The following is a 15546-nucleotide window of genomic DNA, read 5'->3' as shown; positions in this document are numbered from 1 at the left end:
AAAGCTAAAGAAGTCCGACCCAACTTAAACCCTTTGCGGCCTAACGCGCGGGTGTTGATTATGACTGCCGTATATGGTTAGCGTTAACAGCTGCCGGCGACGGCTTGCAGCATTCTGATCTCTGTGGTTCCAGTCTGTCTGTGACTCTCCCGTCTGTGTTGCACGCTAGCTCTACATCTACGCAGGTACGCAGTAGGGACCTCGATTTCCTGGCGCGATGGTTTCTCCGATGAAGTCCGTTAAGAGTCTGGGAGACCCGGAAGCTGTCGTTGACGCCTACCGTCAACTGTATCGTCATGGGTTGAAGGCTGTGAACTATTCGACGCCAGCTCGATACGTCTTGCGGAACACTTTGCGCTCCTCATTCCGTTCATCGCCCCCAACAAACCTGGATTTGCAGCGAGTAGCCAATACCGTCCAATTTCTCCAGAGAGCTGCCGAATTTGCAGGCATAGAACACAAGATCTTGAAGAACATGTTGATCATGAAGTATTGGCAAACTCCATATATCGGGAGAGACCTGCGGCCGTAAGTTTTCTTCAGAATGAATTCGAGATTGCCTCTGACCAATTTTAGTATCAGAGGTATGAAGATGGATCCCGCGGATCCTAAGATCAAGGAGGATGCCAATCAGCAATTCAAGTTGACTTTAAAGCTCCTTAATGAGAGCTTGGGCACATGCCTAGTATAAATAATGTCACTCGGTGGCTGCAGATGATCAAACAATGGTCGTCCTGCTTTGCAACAATCTCTGGACCGTACTCCATCAACCACACGGCAGCAATGCTACGGCGAACCGCCTCGAAGTCCGGGCACTATCGATAATAGAAGGTTTCTAAATTCACCACACTTATGGGCTGTACTGGATCATGCTTCCTGCCCTGACACGAAGACTCTGTCCTACGTCACAGGTCCGTTTGTGGTGATGTCCCTCCTATGGGCTCAGTGGCAACCCAAGAGCTAGGACCTAGGCAAGATTTTTGCGGTTTGATTAATGCTCTTGCCTCGAGCAGGTCTCTACTTATGGTCAATGAAGGCACCTTGGACCTGATTTAAAGATGAGGTATCAGGAATTAGTCACATTCATATGATGGTAATCATTCCCCGAGAGATGGATATATGAGGTGGATCACGAAGCCCATGACTCTTTTCGTCGCTCTTCTGGATTATTTCACATGAAAGCTCGTCATCAACCTTTTACCACGACACTGCTTGGAAATATTCTTGAACAAATCGTTCTCGCGGCTTCATTTATGACTGTAATTGCAGCAGGGCCGACTGTATAGAGCCATTTATGTTCTATCGTGTACTTGACACCCAAGACCGCCTGCGGCAGGGCATCAAGGGTACGGGCGCTGCGCGGCGCCTGCTTGTTCAATACCCATAAAGCACGGATATAGGGATCTACTTTGCAATAATCAACAATACCCTGAACGCACCATATCTATATGTCACCATGTGACGTAGCACGGCTTTCGGAGGTGACCAAGGCCCAAAAAGGACGTGAATCTCTTCAGTGAGCTTATTTGTTGTGAATCAGAAAATTTCGGAACGAGTCCCAGTGGTCAGAGTCGGCGTAACTGAAATAGAATTTAGCATTGCGAAAGGCAGACAAGGCAACAAGAGTCATCGCATACATATACACCATGCTACTCCTAAGACTTGACATCAATGTGTCGGGATGCCAGCGGAAGATGTACATGACAAATGCCCAGGACAAGCTGGCAAAAACCGGCCAAGCATTGATCTCCATCTGAGCTCGCGTTTGCGGAGTGATTAAAGGGGAAAGCGGGTGCATTCCCGGACGAATGGCGAGTTTGGCTAGCGCAAGTACCACACGAGCAAAGATATAAATCACAATCTGCCGATAGCGTTAGTGATTGGTCCCCTCTAACCTCTGAATACTCAACCATGTACCTGCTGAGTGATGCTAGTCTTATGCCGGCCGAAGACTGCATAGCCTCCCAATAGCCCAGCAAAGAAGCTATCGTATCGTCCTTCTTTGCCCACAGCAACGGGTTTAATATTGCGCAGCAGAATCATCGAACCCTTGTATATCAGTGCAAAGGTGGCCAAATTCCGAGCATGTTGTCTGGTAGCTTTAAGGACAAGCTTAGCTTTCTCACGGAAGCTATATCGTCATCAGCATGAGTGATCTATATATCTTTATAGTAAGGACTGGATTGCCATACGTTCCTGAACGAAAAAGTAGAATCATCCTATGAGCAATGCGTGTACCAAGTCAGCCTGGCTCTTTACGAAAAGTGGCCCGGATACCTGGTTTTCAAGGGAACATACACCAGAGCATGCGGAAAGCGGACCTTGGCCCCGTAAACAGCACCATTGCGAATGCCTTTCAGGAGAGACAGAAGCGGTGCAAGCTCGGGATTAGTGATCAAAGCATCCAGAGAAGCCTGAGCAGTGGTTAGAGCAGCACAAGGCCCGAAATATAGAGACGAAAGAGTGCGACCTTACAGTGAGGGCGTCCATCGTGCTTTGTTTCAAGAGCCTCGGCAAGCGAAATGAATTCAGAAAAGTGATAAATCTTGCTTCCACCAGCAAGATTCAATAGAGAAGCTAAGCTGCAGATCATGGAGTCTCCAAGGTAGGCAAGCAACACAGAACGCTGCTCCAAACCTAGAAGACATCCAGAGTAGGGAAGTGGGGGAAGTACGGCATTTATGGGAGCTGTGATGAACCGCGAAGCCAGAGACGAGATCCTCGGCATGTGAGAGACGGGCCGAGCGCAACGTCATGGTCACGTGGGATATTCAAGAGGTCTTCACAAATGGACTGTATGACGAGAACAACGTGATGCCTTAATTCAGGAATATGGGTGTTCGGAATGGTAAAACTTTTTCAATTGCAGATTTCTATGAAACAAACACGTATCGAACAGGTTCATATATGAGCTAGGTGCTGGCTCATGGCCAGTGTGAAATCCGAACCCCCAGAAACGCCTCGTGCGCAGTTTAGATAGATATAGTCAGTAAGTTGATAAATCGAATTGCAACTCGATGTGAATCGACGCGAGCTTCAAGCCATCTTAGCTCTCTTGCGTCCTTCATCCTCCGAGATCTCGTCCACGTCCATCATATCCTGGTCCTCATCATCCGACTCCACACCTGCGCGGCGCTTCAATCCCTTCATCTTCCGAGTCTGCAACCCACTGAGATCCTGCTTGCCCAAGTGGACACGGCCAATCTTATCACCGATTGAATCCATGCTGATGTTCTTCTTCATCTTGATCTCCTCATTGGGTCTCTTGCCTTGCTTCATGGCCTCCTTCATCGCGTCCCGAGGAGCCTCCTGCAGACGTCCAATCTTGAAGTCGAACTTAGGTCCAATCTCGTCAAGCTCCACCCGGGGAAGCTTGTGCCCACTGCGCTTCGTGCGAAGCTTGTACCACCGCAGATGGACAACAGGGGCCAACCCTTCGGTGGGTTCCTCGGCACCGATCATTAGGATATATTGCAACCCCTCCACGTCAATCTTATCACTCGTCTCGCCCCTGAACAGATCCAAGAACATGCTCTTCAGCATAACATGCGCCACCGAAGTCGAGTCATCCCAAGCACTACCTGAGAAAAGGAGCATTGGCCGTAGCCCGACGCCAATATGCATGGCAAGATCGTTGTGTTGCTCTGCCTCCGGGTGCGGCAGAAGCATCAATTCACACATATCAAGGACCTTGGAATCGAATACACGTGCCAGAGTAACGCAGTTGGGGCGTTTCTTATTGCTGCTACCGAATACCACAAGACCACATTCGTTCTTGTTGGCCAAAAATTCGAGACTCTCAACGCTTTCAAACGGGTGGATGTTCTCGTTCTTTTTGTGGAACAAGACCGAGTTCGGTCTCGTCAAGGAGTGGAAGGTCTTCAAAACAGTGTGTAATGCTTGCGGACATTTCGAGCCGTGCAATAGTAGCGTACGCTTGGAAGGCTCAATGAGCTGAGGTTCTTTGGCCTTCAGGATGCGCGCTGTGCGCGCATTCTTCGGTTTTCTGAGGCAGTAGAGATTTCGTGTAAGTATGGCGACTTGAACACTAGATCACATAGGTAATCAGAAAGATTGCAGGTTTTACTCACACTTCTCTGAGCATTTTTTTACCCAGTTCTGAGCACTGAACAACTTGGTTTGAATTGATAAGGGGACACTGACTGGGCTCACGAAAATGGAAAGAAAAAGGCGGAGTGAAAAGTTTTGGCGGAAATGGTCTTGGCACCGCTTATCGATAAGCTTAATGTCATACCAACCGACCCATGTTCTTGGGCCAACCGCTGGCCTTTCATAACATAATGGAGCACCGATCGAATTCAAGGTTACATTGTTGGTCGCACTGATTGGGAAAAATAAAAAATCATATTGTTTCGAGATGACACTATCTTCTTTAAGAGTATACCGAATGCCATGTTAAGTCTACTCTAGCCGCAGCTTCTCAAACTCACGGATTTGTTCCTCTAGACGAGCCATCTCACTCTCAGCATCACGCATTTTCTTCTCTTCAGCTTCACGTACTTCGGGCTTAGCCTTCTCTTTCCAGCCAGCGCCGCTAATGAGCTTCTGCTGACGACGCACTGTCTCGCGTGCCTTCTCGAGACTAGCCTTCGCCTTCTCCTCCTGTTCCAAAGCGACCTCCTTGGAAACACGGAGATAGACAGCAGCCTCAGAGCTGACGGGAGCAACCACGCAGCCTGAAGGGGGGTTGGTATTCTCCGGGCCCAGCACGCTGAGCTCGCCCAGGGTTTTGCCCCCAAGGGACTTAATAGAAGTAAGCTCGTCCGAGACGGTCTTGTAGCTGGTGGCATCGTAGGTCTGGATGATGATGTCGCCCCTGGTCTTGATCTCATACTGGGCGAGAATTGACCGGATAGACTTCGAGGCGTTCAGGATCAGCTCATAGGCAGTTTCAGCCTCAGGGTCCTCGAATTCAGGTTTATATTCGGGATACTTGGCCTTCATAATTGAGATCGTATTGTCGTCGGGGCGACGAGGCAGGCGCTGCCACAAGTGCTCAGTGACAAACGGCATCATGGGATGAATCAAAGTCAGAGCACCCTCGAGAGCGGTGTAGAGCGTCTCCTTAGCCGACTGCTGCACTTCTGCCGGGTTTTCGGGCGCAAGCAGGAACTTGGAGTTCTCGATAAAGACATCACAAAGTTGGCTGTACCAGTATTGGTAGGCGATGGATGCCGAAGCCGAGAACTCGCGCTGCTCAAGAGCCTCATTCATCTCCTTGGCGGCAGCGTTGAATTTATGCAAAATCCAGCGTTCCGCAAGAGATTCCGTACCAGTCTTTGTCGGGGTCGGCCGAGGCTTGAAGTCGTCGCCCAGCTTGCCAAGCACAAACTTCGTGGCCTGATATATCTTATTGCAGAATCGACGATAGCCATGGATAACTTGAATATCGAAGGCAATGTCACCACCTGATATGGAACCGTCAGTAAATATGACAATGGATAAAACCTTTGTGAAGGGGACTCACCTCCAGTAGTGTAGGACACAAGAGCAAACCGTAGGGCATCAGCGCCGCACTCTGGAATACCTTTAGGGAAGGCCTTCTTCTGGTACTTGGTTGCAGTGGCCACCTCCTTCTCGGCAAGATTACCGGTGAGCAGCTTGGCATGAAGGTCTTCCAGCTTGATGCCTTCCATAACATCCAGAGGATCAACGACGTTCCCCAATGACTTAGACATCTTGCGACCCTCAGAATCTCTGATCAAGGAGTGGCAGTACACCTCCTTGAAGGGAACCTTGCCTGTCATCTTAAGGCCCAGCATGATCATGCGAGCCACCCAGAAGAAAAGGATATCCCAACCGGTCTCCAGCACGGATGTAGGGTACAAATTCTCCAGATCATGTGTCTGACGGGGCCAGCCCAGGGTAGAGAACGGCCATAATCCGGAGGAGAACCAAGTGTCAAGAACATCAGGGTCTCTCACCAAGGTGAATTTCTTGCCGGGGAATTTGGCCGCCGCCTTCTCCCGAGCCGCCTCTTCTGTGCGACCGGTAACCCAGAGGTTCTCGTCACTGTCATCACCTTCCTCGCCTTCGATCTTCACGAAATAGGCGGGAGCCTGGTGTCCCCACCAAAGCTGCCTAGACAGACACCAATCGTTGATGTTATTCAACCAGCGGAAGTAGCTCTTCTCGGCAGACTCTGGTCTAATGATGATCTCGCCGCTTTCGACAGCCTTGATGGCAGGCTCAGCGAGGTCCTTCATCTTCATCCACCACTGAGGCTTGAGAATAGGTTCGATGACATCATTGGATTTGGCGCACCGAGGGATCTTCATGGGGTTGTGCTCCCATTTGACGTACAATCCCTTCTCCTTCAACATCTCAATGACCTTGTAGCGGGCGTCGAAGCGTTTCATTCCAGCAAAAGGTCCACCTTTGCTGTTGAAAGTACCATCGTCGTTCAATACTGAGATGAATTCAAGGTTGTGTGCCTTTCCGCGGTTAAAATCGTTGAAGTCGTGAGCCGGAGTGATCTTGACAGCTCCCGTACCGAATTCGGGATCGACGTCCGTATCGGCGACAACGGGCATCAAGCGATCCACGAACGGGTGGCGGGCGAACTTGCCGATCAGGTGCTGGTAGCGCTTGTCATCGGGATGAACAGCGATACCACTATCACCGATCATAGTCTCAGGACGAGTGGTGGCGATCTGAATTCGCTCGTCGGAACCATCGATCTCGTAGCAGAAGTGGGTCAACACACCGAACTCAACCTTCTTTTCGTAGCCGGGAACATCGAGAAGGGTACGGCCCTCGACCTCCTTGTTTTCGACCTCCAGGTTAGAAAGGGAGGTGTTCATGGCCACACACCAGTTGACCAAACGGTTGGCACGGTAGATAATGCCCTCTTCATGAAGTCGAACAAACGTTTCCGTAACAGCTGCAGACAGGTTGGGATCCATCGTGAAGGCCTCACGAGTCCAATCGAAGGATCCACCGACTCTCCGTAAGGCATTCTTGATGTTGGCGTGATATTGATCCTTCCAAGCCCAGACACGCTCAACCATTGCTTCACGGCCCAAGTCGTGACGGGTCTTCTTCTCTAGCTTCCAAAGCATCTTCTCAACAACGCTCTGAGTGGAAATACCAGCATGGTCCATGCCCGGCAACCACAAGGTTGTCTTGCCCTTCATACGCTGCCAGCGGATCATAGTGTCTTGGAGCGCATTGGTAAGGGCGTGACCCATGTGAAGGGCACCGGTCACGTTAGGGGGAGGGATCGGTATGACGAAGTAGCCTTCCGGTTTAACCTTGCCATCAGGGCCGAATTCGGGCAAAAACAAGCCACGTTCCTCCCACCACTCATAGCGACCTGTCTCAATCACTTTGGGATCATAGGCATCTGTAGTCTTCTCTTTCTCAATCTTGGCCTTCTTCTCAGTCTTAGGCGCAGCAGGCTTAGCGGCGGCCTTGGCCTGTTTCTCTGCGAACTTCTTGGCTTTCTCGGCCTTACGGCGTTCACGCTCCACTGCAAGGTTTTAAAAGACTGTGTCAGCATGGATCACAGCAGGTTGAGGGACGATCCTGCAATACATACGTTCCTTCTCGGACTTCACTTTGGGAGGTGCAGATGGGTCCTGTCCTTCAACAGGCTTGGAGGCAGCAGCGGCATCCTGGTTTCTCAATTGATCGTCGGCCTGAGGAGGGACATCGATGACGGGAGCCTTAGGCTCACCAGCTAGATTGAAACCCAGATGGTTAGCCACTTATCAGACACCAGTCTGCGAGCTTGACATGGCGGGCCGGAGGGTGATAGTCGCAACATACTCGGGTTCTGGGGGGCAGAAGGTTGGGCCATTCTGGTAAAAGGTCGTAGAGACAGAGAGGGAGGAGGGAGTCTCCAAGGCGCCGCTCGCGCCACTAACTGACGGATAAGTATCTTGACCACCGGGTGACTCACGCAAACACGGCGATAGAGAGGAAGACAAGGAGGGGGAGGGGTTCGGGTCGTTGTGCGAATGCGGGCAATTAAATTTCCTGGCTCAGAGCAAAAGAATGGAACGAATCAGAGAATGGGACTGGCGGGGCTCCAGATGTTGGCGGGCGGTGGAGTCGAGATCGGCCACTGCAGTTTCCATGAACTACCTTGACTAACTGGTATTGCCCCCAACTCAAAGCATTCAACAGTAGTACCCTAGGGATTGAAAAGATGGTATCTAAGCACTTAGGTTGCACCGGGGTATTCCCAATTTCTATTGCCTTAGAATGGCGGAGGCGAATAATCACTAAGATATCGTCGTGAAGGTGAGTCACGTCACGTGAAACACCAAATACTACTTATCCATTACATTGTTCTACTATCCAGCTTCTACTGAGCCCTAGTAAAGCTATCGGAATCATGCTTTCCAAAAAAGCACCGCTACGTACATCATTTGGTCCATACAGACACGGTCACAGTCTCTAGAACCTTTGGGCTCCGTATAATGCAGCATGAGGGAAGCTGACTCTCTAGCATCTCAACTGCATCAAACTGGACCACACTCCTCTCAATGACGTATCAGACTAAAACTGGCATGCATATAATAAACGAAGCTGAGGCATGGCAAGGCACCACAATTGAAAGAAAATATGCAAAGGCAAACCAACAAGAAAGATCCCCATTAACACCAGTCCAATTAACCACAAGGAAAATCGAGTAGGGTAAAGGGGCTGCAGTGAACCGGCGCAGGGGAGTGTGGGAAAGGTTACGCAGGGATAATATCAGGAGTGAACACCCTTCTCCGACTCTAAACACCATTCGATAGATTCCACTCACTGGGTATGCCAAGAGGATCAAGCAGAAATATATTAGGTGTATGTCATCTGTTCATCGTCGTCGTCTCCGAATTCAATAACTCATTGCACCCGCGGCGCTTCAGTTCATGCACGCGGAACGCATCAGTCCAAAGCTGCACAGCCCTTCTGAATTGACTCTTTCTGCATCGACTCCACCGATCCTCTGGAAGACAGGATGGGGTTGCCGTCCCCTTGTTGCAGGATGTGGCTCGCGGAGCGAGTATCATAGAGAAAGGGAGAAAGTCAGGGTAGATCTAAATCAGGCGCGTTCGACCCGCATGGTAAGAACTATGCTGTGTTATTGTTCCGAGCAGCTTGGGACTCAGCAGCCCGCACGGGGGCGAAATACGGATGGGCCATAGCTTCTTGAGCAGTGAGGCGTTCCTAGGGAAATTATATTAGCACCATTTCATGCCTGCACATGACAAGACGCGTACCGCATGATCGTATCGAAGCAACTTGTCCAAAAAGTCAATCGCTTCGTCACTAACGAAGCGCTGGTTCTCTGCGTTGACGAAGGAGTGCCAAGGCTTCCGGGGGAAGCGAGAGAGAAGATCGTCATACTGTGGATCTAGCTCAATCTCATACTTGTCGAGGTACTCAAACAGCTCCTCGGTTCCAAGCACCTTGGCAATCTTCACCAGCTGGTCAGAGTTGCTGTTCCCGTGGAAGAAGGGCTCCTTGCGGAAAATCATGGATGCGAACATCGCGCCCAGCGACCACATGTCCAGGGAATAGTCATATTCCTGAAAATCAACAAGCAGCTCGGGACCCTTGAAGTATCTGGAAGCAACGCGGACATTATACTCCGTGCCCTTGTGATAGAATTCAGCTAGACCCCAATCGATGAGGCGAAGCTAAAAATCGTCAGTGAAGAACCATGTAGAAGGCAATTTTCAAAGCAACCAACCTTGCGCTTTTCATGATCAATCATGACATTGTGAGGCTTCACATCCCGGTGCATGATGCCCTTGCTGTGGCAGAAGTCCAGAGCTTTCAACAATTCGTAAACGTAGAAGCGGACATCGTAGTCGGAAAACCGTGGATACAGAGTCCGGAAATCGGTATTGTTAACATTCTCGAAAACCAGACTCGGTGTCTTGCTCTGGCTGTCACGAACGACGTCTAAGAGGGCTACCACATTGGGGCCACCTGCCAGGTTTTGAAGAATCTTGATTTCACGCTTGATCTTCTTCTTCTTGACTGGCTTGAGAACCTTGATGACACACTTCTGATAGTTGACAACATTGATGCCCTCAAACACCTCCGAGTACTTGCCGCGTCCTGTGAGGAAGCCACTGTCAGTCCACAATACCCATCACAACCTTGGCCTGGAATGGCTCTTTCTGCGGAGAATGAAATAAAGGAGAATGTATTCGCCCTTACCAATCTTGCGGACCACCTCGTAATTCTCCAGGACACCCCAGGAGATGTTCACACTGTCATAGTCCCAGTAAGACCGGGGCATATGCTCATTGACATCAGCGTAGACGCGCGCCATCGTGATGGCGGCTGGGCGATCAGCTTCAGGGTCAGCCCACAATCAGACACCAATGATAAAATGCGGCGGGGTAGAGAGGGGACCGAAGGGGGAGGGATAAGGCGCGGCGAAAGAATGAGAAAACGGAAGGACAGACAACAGCAGCCGCAAGACCAGGAGGCCAAAAACCCGTCTAAATTGCGCAGCCGTGCTATCGTCCAGAGCGACCAAGGCACAGAGGAGTATAGTATTATTATGGGTGGTTGATCAGAAAGGCCGAGAGCGTTTCGCTCCGCCTTTGCGGTCACGAGACTTGCCCTCTGGAGACGAGATCATTTGCCGGCTCGGCGGAATAATGATGCGGATGATTTTCAGATGCCCGTTCTAAAACAGCTCGCAAAGCAACTTAGTCGGTAGTCATTTGGCTCAAAACCCAAGGATCTTAAGTAGAAAACAGGGTGCTATTCTGCCGCCATCATGTTCTACGATTTGAATGTGCCCTATAGCCCGGGTGATCCCGAAACTGCTCATACTTTGAACTTCCTTGCAGAACGTGCGTCATGCTTCCCCAAGGCACGAGACCGGCGCAGCATACTGCGCGTCTCCCAGAGGCACATGAAGAACTGACCTGACATCTAGTCGGCTACACAACGATTGCACTGTCAGAGACGATAACCGGGAAACTGCCCGCAAGCCTGACTGCTTCACCTGCCCCAAAGGATGTTCCTCGGAGCCTGACGCTTCTTAGCCGTCTGAATCTGACCCTCACCGACCCTGCGCAAAATCAACGCCTTGCCAGCCTGACGCAAGCTTATGATTTAGTTGCCCTTCGGCCCACCAACGAGAAAGCTCTCTTGAATACATGCACCAATTTGGAATGTGATATTATCTCATTGGATTTCTCCGTACGACTGCCGTTCCACTTCAAATTCAAAATGGTTTCCGCCGCCATCTCACGTGGGGTTCGTTTTGAGATCTGTTACGGCCCGGGTGTTACGGGTAGTGGTCTGGAGGCTCGACGCAACCTAATTGGGAATGCCATGAGTCTGATACGAGCAACACGTGGTCGAGGAATTATTGTGTCAAGCGAGGCGCGAAAGGCTCTGAGCGTGCGGGCTCCGTGGGATGTGATCAATCTTGCATGCGTCTGGGGCTTGTCACAGGAACGCGGTAAAGAGGCTGTCTGTGAAGAGGCTAGGAAGGTGACCGCCTTGGCTAGGTTGAAACGAACAAGCTGGCGTGGGATTGTGGACATCGTTGATGGAGGAAGTAGCCCTGCCGTGAAGACCCCAGGAGCGGCACCTAAACAATTGAGGGAACCCGCAGAAACTAAAGCCGATGGCTTGAAAAGAAAAGCATCGCTTGGTTCCGAGGCAACTACTGAGGAGATTGAAAAGCCGCTATCGAAACGCGAGATGAAGCGCAGAGCCAAGAAGGCTCGGCTGGAGGCGGTCGGTGTTGATAGCAATGCTAACAGTGCAGCAGCCACTTGAACAAAGAGCATATTGCTTTCACCTTCATCAATCAGGACGCCTGTGACCGGCGGATTGACAGGCATTTGCAGCGAGCCTTGGAAGGCCACTATCTAAAGCCGATGTACGGACTTCAATCCAGATTGGCAGCAAGTTGCGGGTAATCTCCTATTAGGAACATTCCGAGACCAGAACGCACACTGGCCCCGCACAGCAGCTTCGGGCCTTGATGCGAATTGTGTCAATGGTCACAAGCTGTGCATTAAGACGAGCAATGCTTGATTAGCTGGAGTCTGCCGCTGGCGATCGCTCACGGCCAAATATAGACACTTTTAGTGCATGGTGTTTAAAGTCGACTGGTCCACAGGGACAGAGGCTACATCTACTCATCCTATCAGCAAGAATCCATACACTGTAGGAATGACACCAGTAGTGACCAGTCGAATGTTCTTGTGGACTACGATATATAAGGCTCTGATATAACGCGCAAGTGCGTACCCTGCAACCTGATACTATGCAATCCATGGCAAAAACAAAATGCGGCGCAAGACCGATCTAGGAGTGTGCAACTATATGCGTCGCTCCACACCACCTTATCCTTTAACAAGTATCTCCTTTCGATATGTCACTCTGAACCCAGCTTTTTCTGCATTTCTAGCGCTTCCACTGCCTTGCCTTGTACTCAGCGTCACCGACTTCAATCCCTTCCCTTGTGCAACTCTCAAACGCGCATGGATCAATGCCGCATGTGCGCCCATTCCGCGATACCCCGGCACTGTACTATCCAAGTACAAGTGTCCTACGCTCCCGCCCAGCGTATCTGTGCTCAAAACTCCCAATGCTGCAGTCCCAACCACTTTGCCCCCGTCAGTCGTCGCGATATAGAGACTTGTATCATCTCTCAGGGTGGCGATTCTCGCCAACGCGCCCAGCAACTCTTCAGAGCGTCCTCCATCCGCGAAGCCCGCAATCGACGCAGCGGCGAATCGTTCGCGATCAACGTTCGACGTCACCTCTGTGACTTTCAGGTTCTCATTCGAGCACGCAGCTGCAGATTGACCACGCAGGTTCTCGAGATCCACGTAATATACACTCAAGGTCCCCTTTGAGAAGTACCCTGCGCGAGCGAGGACCTGCCAAGCGGAGGGATCTGCGTACTCGCACAGATGAATTTCCGGATGCAAGCCAATGGTGGCATACGTTGACTCGAGTTCGCGGAGAACTTGGAGCGTAAACGGGCCTCGAAGGCTCAGGCCAACGGCGCGATTCAGTTTTCCCTCGAATTGGGGGAGGGTGCGAATGGCGACGCCTCCAGTCATCTGCTGGCGTTGGATGCAGAGGTCGTGGGATGGGTACAGTTTCTGGAGCGTCTTAGCTTGCTGAATAACGTGAATCTCCTCTGCCTGCTCGAACCGGAGGACGAGGCTAGGGGGCTGAGTGATGGGTGTCATTATCTAATAGCGTATATCTCTATCAGAAAACGGGGGATTATATATGGTTCGAACAATTGGCCGGACTGAAAAAGCCAAGTCTTTGAGGGTAGGTAATGATACTTTTGAAACTCGAAATAACATCTACAATGAACGTGCAAAGAAATCAGAGTAATGAACCCACCAAGTGTCGGAGTATACATGACTCATACTTCTCTATCCAAGCACTTATGATAGAACCACTTACCGTAATTACAACAGCGAGCTATAGTATTGCTTATCGCCAAACCTCTCCTTTGTTATTATTTACACAAACCATAGTCTTAAAGGATTGGTCCATATGTAAATACAGTACAGAGAACTCCTTTCTGTGTACCCGTTCTCTTCCATCGAAGCTGGTCAGATCAACTCAAATCAGCTCCCCCGTGCCATCCCTTCAATGGCCTGCATTGCTACCTCCTCCTTTCCCTCCGGTACGAAGATATGATCATGATAGAACCCGCTAACCACATTGGCGCTAACGCCTGCATCTCTGAGCTGCGCGCTGATGGCAGCGATCAGCCCCACTGCCTCCAGACTCGAATGCACGCTAAGAGAGATCATGCGACAGGGAAACACGTAGTCGGTAAAGCCGTGCGACACGGCTTGTTCGCGAGTAATGATAATTGTGGTACCTTCCCTTTCCTGAAAAAGAAGTTGCGGCTGTAGCGCAAGCAGATCTGGGCGCACCTGGGAGACAGCTGTGTTGGGGATAGTGAGGAAGACGAATGAATCTGCGTGGAGGATTGGTTCCAGAGTCGAGAGAAGAGTTTTAAGATCAGTTTCGCCTACGGCCATCGTGATGATCGCGATTTTCTTGTGGGACAAGTGACGTCGTCGTTGATGTTGCTGCAGAGAAACTTCAGGGGCGTTTCAAAAGTTCATTGGTGGCGGCACTACTGGTAGTCGGATATCAATATATATGTTTGGTGTAATCAACTACTAATTAGTTAACGTAATCGGTAAGCGAGTGGCCCATGTAGGCGAGTGGCCCCAACTCCGTATTCCATAGAAAACAGCTATTTTTATAGGCTGAATATCTCAACCATATCTTACAAATATCTTTTATAACTTTAGAGTTAAGTTACAGATTACTAGCATCATCTAACACTACTTAAGAATAGTATATAATTACTTTGATTACCTAAATACATATATATTTTTGTAATCTTTGTAATTTGAAGTAAATTCTAAATATTTAAGAAATATCGATTTTTAATCTCTAGAAAAGACTTCATCAATAAAGAATATACTTATTTACTGTATATTAAAGTCTTAGATTCTTAGGTATTATATTTGTTGAGATAATTGGTCTCAATAGTGGTTATCCTATATAGAATACAGAGTTGGGCCACTCGCTTACCGATCGCGTTAAACGTAATCGGTAAGCGAGTGGCGCGCGTAAGTGAGCGGCGCAGAGGTATATTGTAAAGGGAAAAGGTCAGCTAGGTGTAGAATCAAAGTACTGGTATCGTATAGACATAGACTAATACTTGCCTTCCTAGTATATAGCAAGGCCTGGGTATTTAAGATACAGATTCTACTAAATCATTGACGTCACGACTATTTCATGACTAAGGCATGGGTGTTCCGTCACGGTAACCACTCGGTTGCACAGGTTAACCATGACAATCTGGTTTTATAAAGCTTTAAATTAGAGATTCTTTATATCAGTACTAATTTATAACTATATAAGACTGTATATAATATTATATAGAATAATATTCATAATTGGTAGAGACATAGAGGGTTAAAAATTACTATTTTATATAGAGAATGCTGAATGCAGTGCGCCGCTGGCTTACATGCGCCATTCGCTTACCGGATAACGTAATCGGTAAGCGAGTCGGCCACGTAAGCGAGTCGGCCACCCCATCAACCACCACCACGCCTACAAAACTACCTGTATACAGACATTGATTTCTCTACTAAAAATACCTTAATTATTAAAAATTTTAATAAAATAAGAAGGCAGGCTCTACCTTATAATTAAGATTATAAAAAAAGATTAAATTTATTTAATTCGCAAGGTTGTAGATACTTTTAAAGTTCTATATTTAACTCTTTAAAATTATTTAAATAGTATTATATACTATAAGAAAATATATACTAATTACTATAAATTAATTTCTTTAGAAAAGAAATTATTTATTAAATAAATTATATTACTAGATTAATATAGTATACTGTTAAGATAATTTTATATATATAATATAGTATTAATCTTGATATAAAAATATAATAAAAAATTAATTAATTTAATAAATAAAAAATAGATATATAACTTTATTTCTTAGTATTATAATTTCTTAAAATCTTAATTTAT

The 15546-nt window shown here is 48.6% G+C and overlaps 8 protein-coding genes across 8 annotated transcripts; 2 read left to right on the top strand and 6 right to left on the bottom strand.

Moving 5' to 3' along the window:
* Window positions 1–217: 217 nt before the first annotated feature.
* On the top strand, window positions 218–691 carry BO97DRAFT_413185 (DUF1763-domain-containing protein; the record flags this gene model as incomplete). Its single annotated transcript, XM_025696274.1, has 2 exons — window positions 218–528; window positions 577–691. The coding sequence occupies 2 exons, from the start codon at window positions 218–220 to the stop codon at window positions 689–691; spliced, it is 426 nt and encodes a 141-aa protein (XP_025552741.1).
* An 831-nt stretch (window positions 692–1522) lies between these two features.
* BO97DRAFT_433487 (Tim17/Tim22/Tim23/Pmp24 family protein) lies at window positions 1523–2490 on the bottom strand (the record flags this gene model as incomplete). Its single annotated transcript, XM_025697601.1, has 6 exons — window positions 1523–1580; window positions 1638–1861; window positions 1918–2131; window positions 2193–2219; window positions 2299–2414; window positions 2476–2490. 6 exons carry the CDS (start codon window positions 2488–2490, stop codon window positions 1523–1525), a joined length of 654 nt encoding a protein of 217 aa, XP_025552740.1.
* A 357-nt stretch (window positions 2491–2847) lies between these two features.
* BO97DRAFT_388061 (rRNA-binding ribosome biosynthesis protein RPF2) lies at window positions 2848–4166 on the bottom strand. Its single transcript, XM_025693630.1, has 2 exons — window positions 4092–4166; window positions 2848–4006 (listed from the first exon to the last, which is right to left on the bottom strand). Exons 1-2 carry the CDS (start codon window positions 4103–4105, stop codon window positions 3037–3039), a joined length of 984 nt encoding a protein of 327 aa, XP_025552739.1. The 5' UTR covers window positions 4106–4166; the 3' UTR covers window positions 2848–3036.
* A 180-nt stretch (window positions 4167–4346) lies between these two features.
* BO97DRAFT_404727 (valine--tRNA ligase) lies at window positions 4347–8001 on the bottom strand. Its single transcript, XM_025695021.1, has 4 exons — window positions 7792–8001; window positions 7562–7702; window positions 5489–7492; window positions 4347–5429 (listed from the first exon to the last, which is right to left on the bottom strand). Exons 1-4 carry the CDS (start codon window positions 7820–7822, stop codon window positions 4423–4425), a joined length of 3183 nt encoding a protein of 1060 aa, XP_025552738.1. The 5' UTR covers window positions 7823–8001; the 3' UTR covers window positions 4347–4422.
* A 1086-nt stretch (window positions 8002–9087) lies between these two features.
* On the bottom strand, window positions 9088–10300 carry BO97DRAFT_423361 (casein kinase II subunit alpha/alpha'; the record flags this gene model as incomplete). The annotated part of the gene is made up of 4 exons (XM_025696872.1): window positions 9088–9183; window positions 9237–9656; window positions 9710–10083; window positions 10186–10300. The coding sequence occupies 4 exons, from the start codon at window positions 10298–10300 to the stop codon at window positions 9088–9090; spliced, it is 1005 nt and encodes a 334-aa protein (XP_025552737.1).
* Window positions 10301–10756: 456 nt separating this feature from the next.
* BO97DRAFT_342139 (ribonuclease P subunit p30 family protein) lies at window positions 10757–11772 on the top strand (the record flags this gene model as incomplete). Its single annotated transcript, XM_025691656.1, has 2 exons — window positions 10757–10832; window positions 10919–11772. 2 exons carry the CDS (start codon window positions 10757–10759, stop codon window positions 11770–11772), a joined length of 930 nt encoding a protein of 309 aa, XP_025552736.1.
* Window positions 11773–12299: 527 nt separating this feature from the next.
* BO97DRAFT_388049 (GNAT family N-acetyltransferase) lies at window positions 12300–13301 on the bottom strand. Its single transcript, XM_025693629.1, has one exon. The coding sequence runs from the start codon at window positions 13200–13202 to the stop codon at window positions 12345–12347; it is 858 nt and encodes a 285-aa protein (XP_025552735.1). The 5' UTR covers window positions 13203–13301; the 3' UTR covers window positions 12300–12344.
* A 156-nt stretch (window positions 13302–13457) lies between these two features.
* Window positions 13458–14110, bottom strand: BO97DRAFT_404724 (ACT domain-containing protein). The gene has a single exon (XM_025695020.1). The coding sequence runs from the start codon at window positions 14016–14018 to the stop codon at window positions 13596–13598; it is 423 nt and encodes a 140-aa protein (XP_025552734.1). The 5' UTR covers window positions 14019–14110; the 3' UTR covers window positions 13458–13595.
* Between the last annotated feature and the right edge of the window lie 1436 nt (window positions 14111–15546).

Source organism: Aspergillus homomorphus (genome assembly GCF_003184865.1).
Source record: "Aspergillus homomorphus CBS 101889 unplaced genomic scaffold BO97scaffold_12, whole genome shotgun sequence".
Taxonomy (NCBI): Eukaryota; Fungi; Ascomycota; class Eurotiomycetes; order Eurotiales; family Aspergillaceae; genus Aspergillus; species Aspergillus homomorphus.
The sequence above is the reverse complement of the archived record's forward strand: the minus strand, read 5'-3'. Positions and strand labels throughout refer to the sequence as shown.

Excerpts from the sequence above, each read along its gene's own strand:
- BO97DRAFT_404727 (XM_025695021.1), bottom strand. The coding sequence starts at position 7,822 with ATGGCCCAACCTTCTGCCCCCCAGAACCCGA. Across the intron at positions 7,493-7,561 it reads AGTGAAGTCCGAGAAGGAAC|TGGAGCGTGAACGCCGTAAG; the intron begins GTATGTATTGCA and ends AAAACCTTGCAG. Across the intron at positions 5,430-5,488 it reads TGTGTCCTACACTACTGGAG|GTGGTGACATTGCCTTCGAT; the intron begins GTGAGTCCCCTT and ends GTTCCATATCAG.
- BO97DRAFT_388049 (XM_025693629.1), bottom strand. The coding sequence starts at position 13,202 with ATGACACCCATCACTCAGCCCCCTAGCCTCGTCCTCCGGTTCGAGCAG.
- BO97DRAFT_404724 (XM_025695020.1), bottom strand. The coding sequence starts at position 14,018 with ATGGCCGTAGGCGAAACTGATCTTAAAACTCTTCTCTCGACTCTGGAA.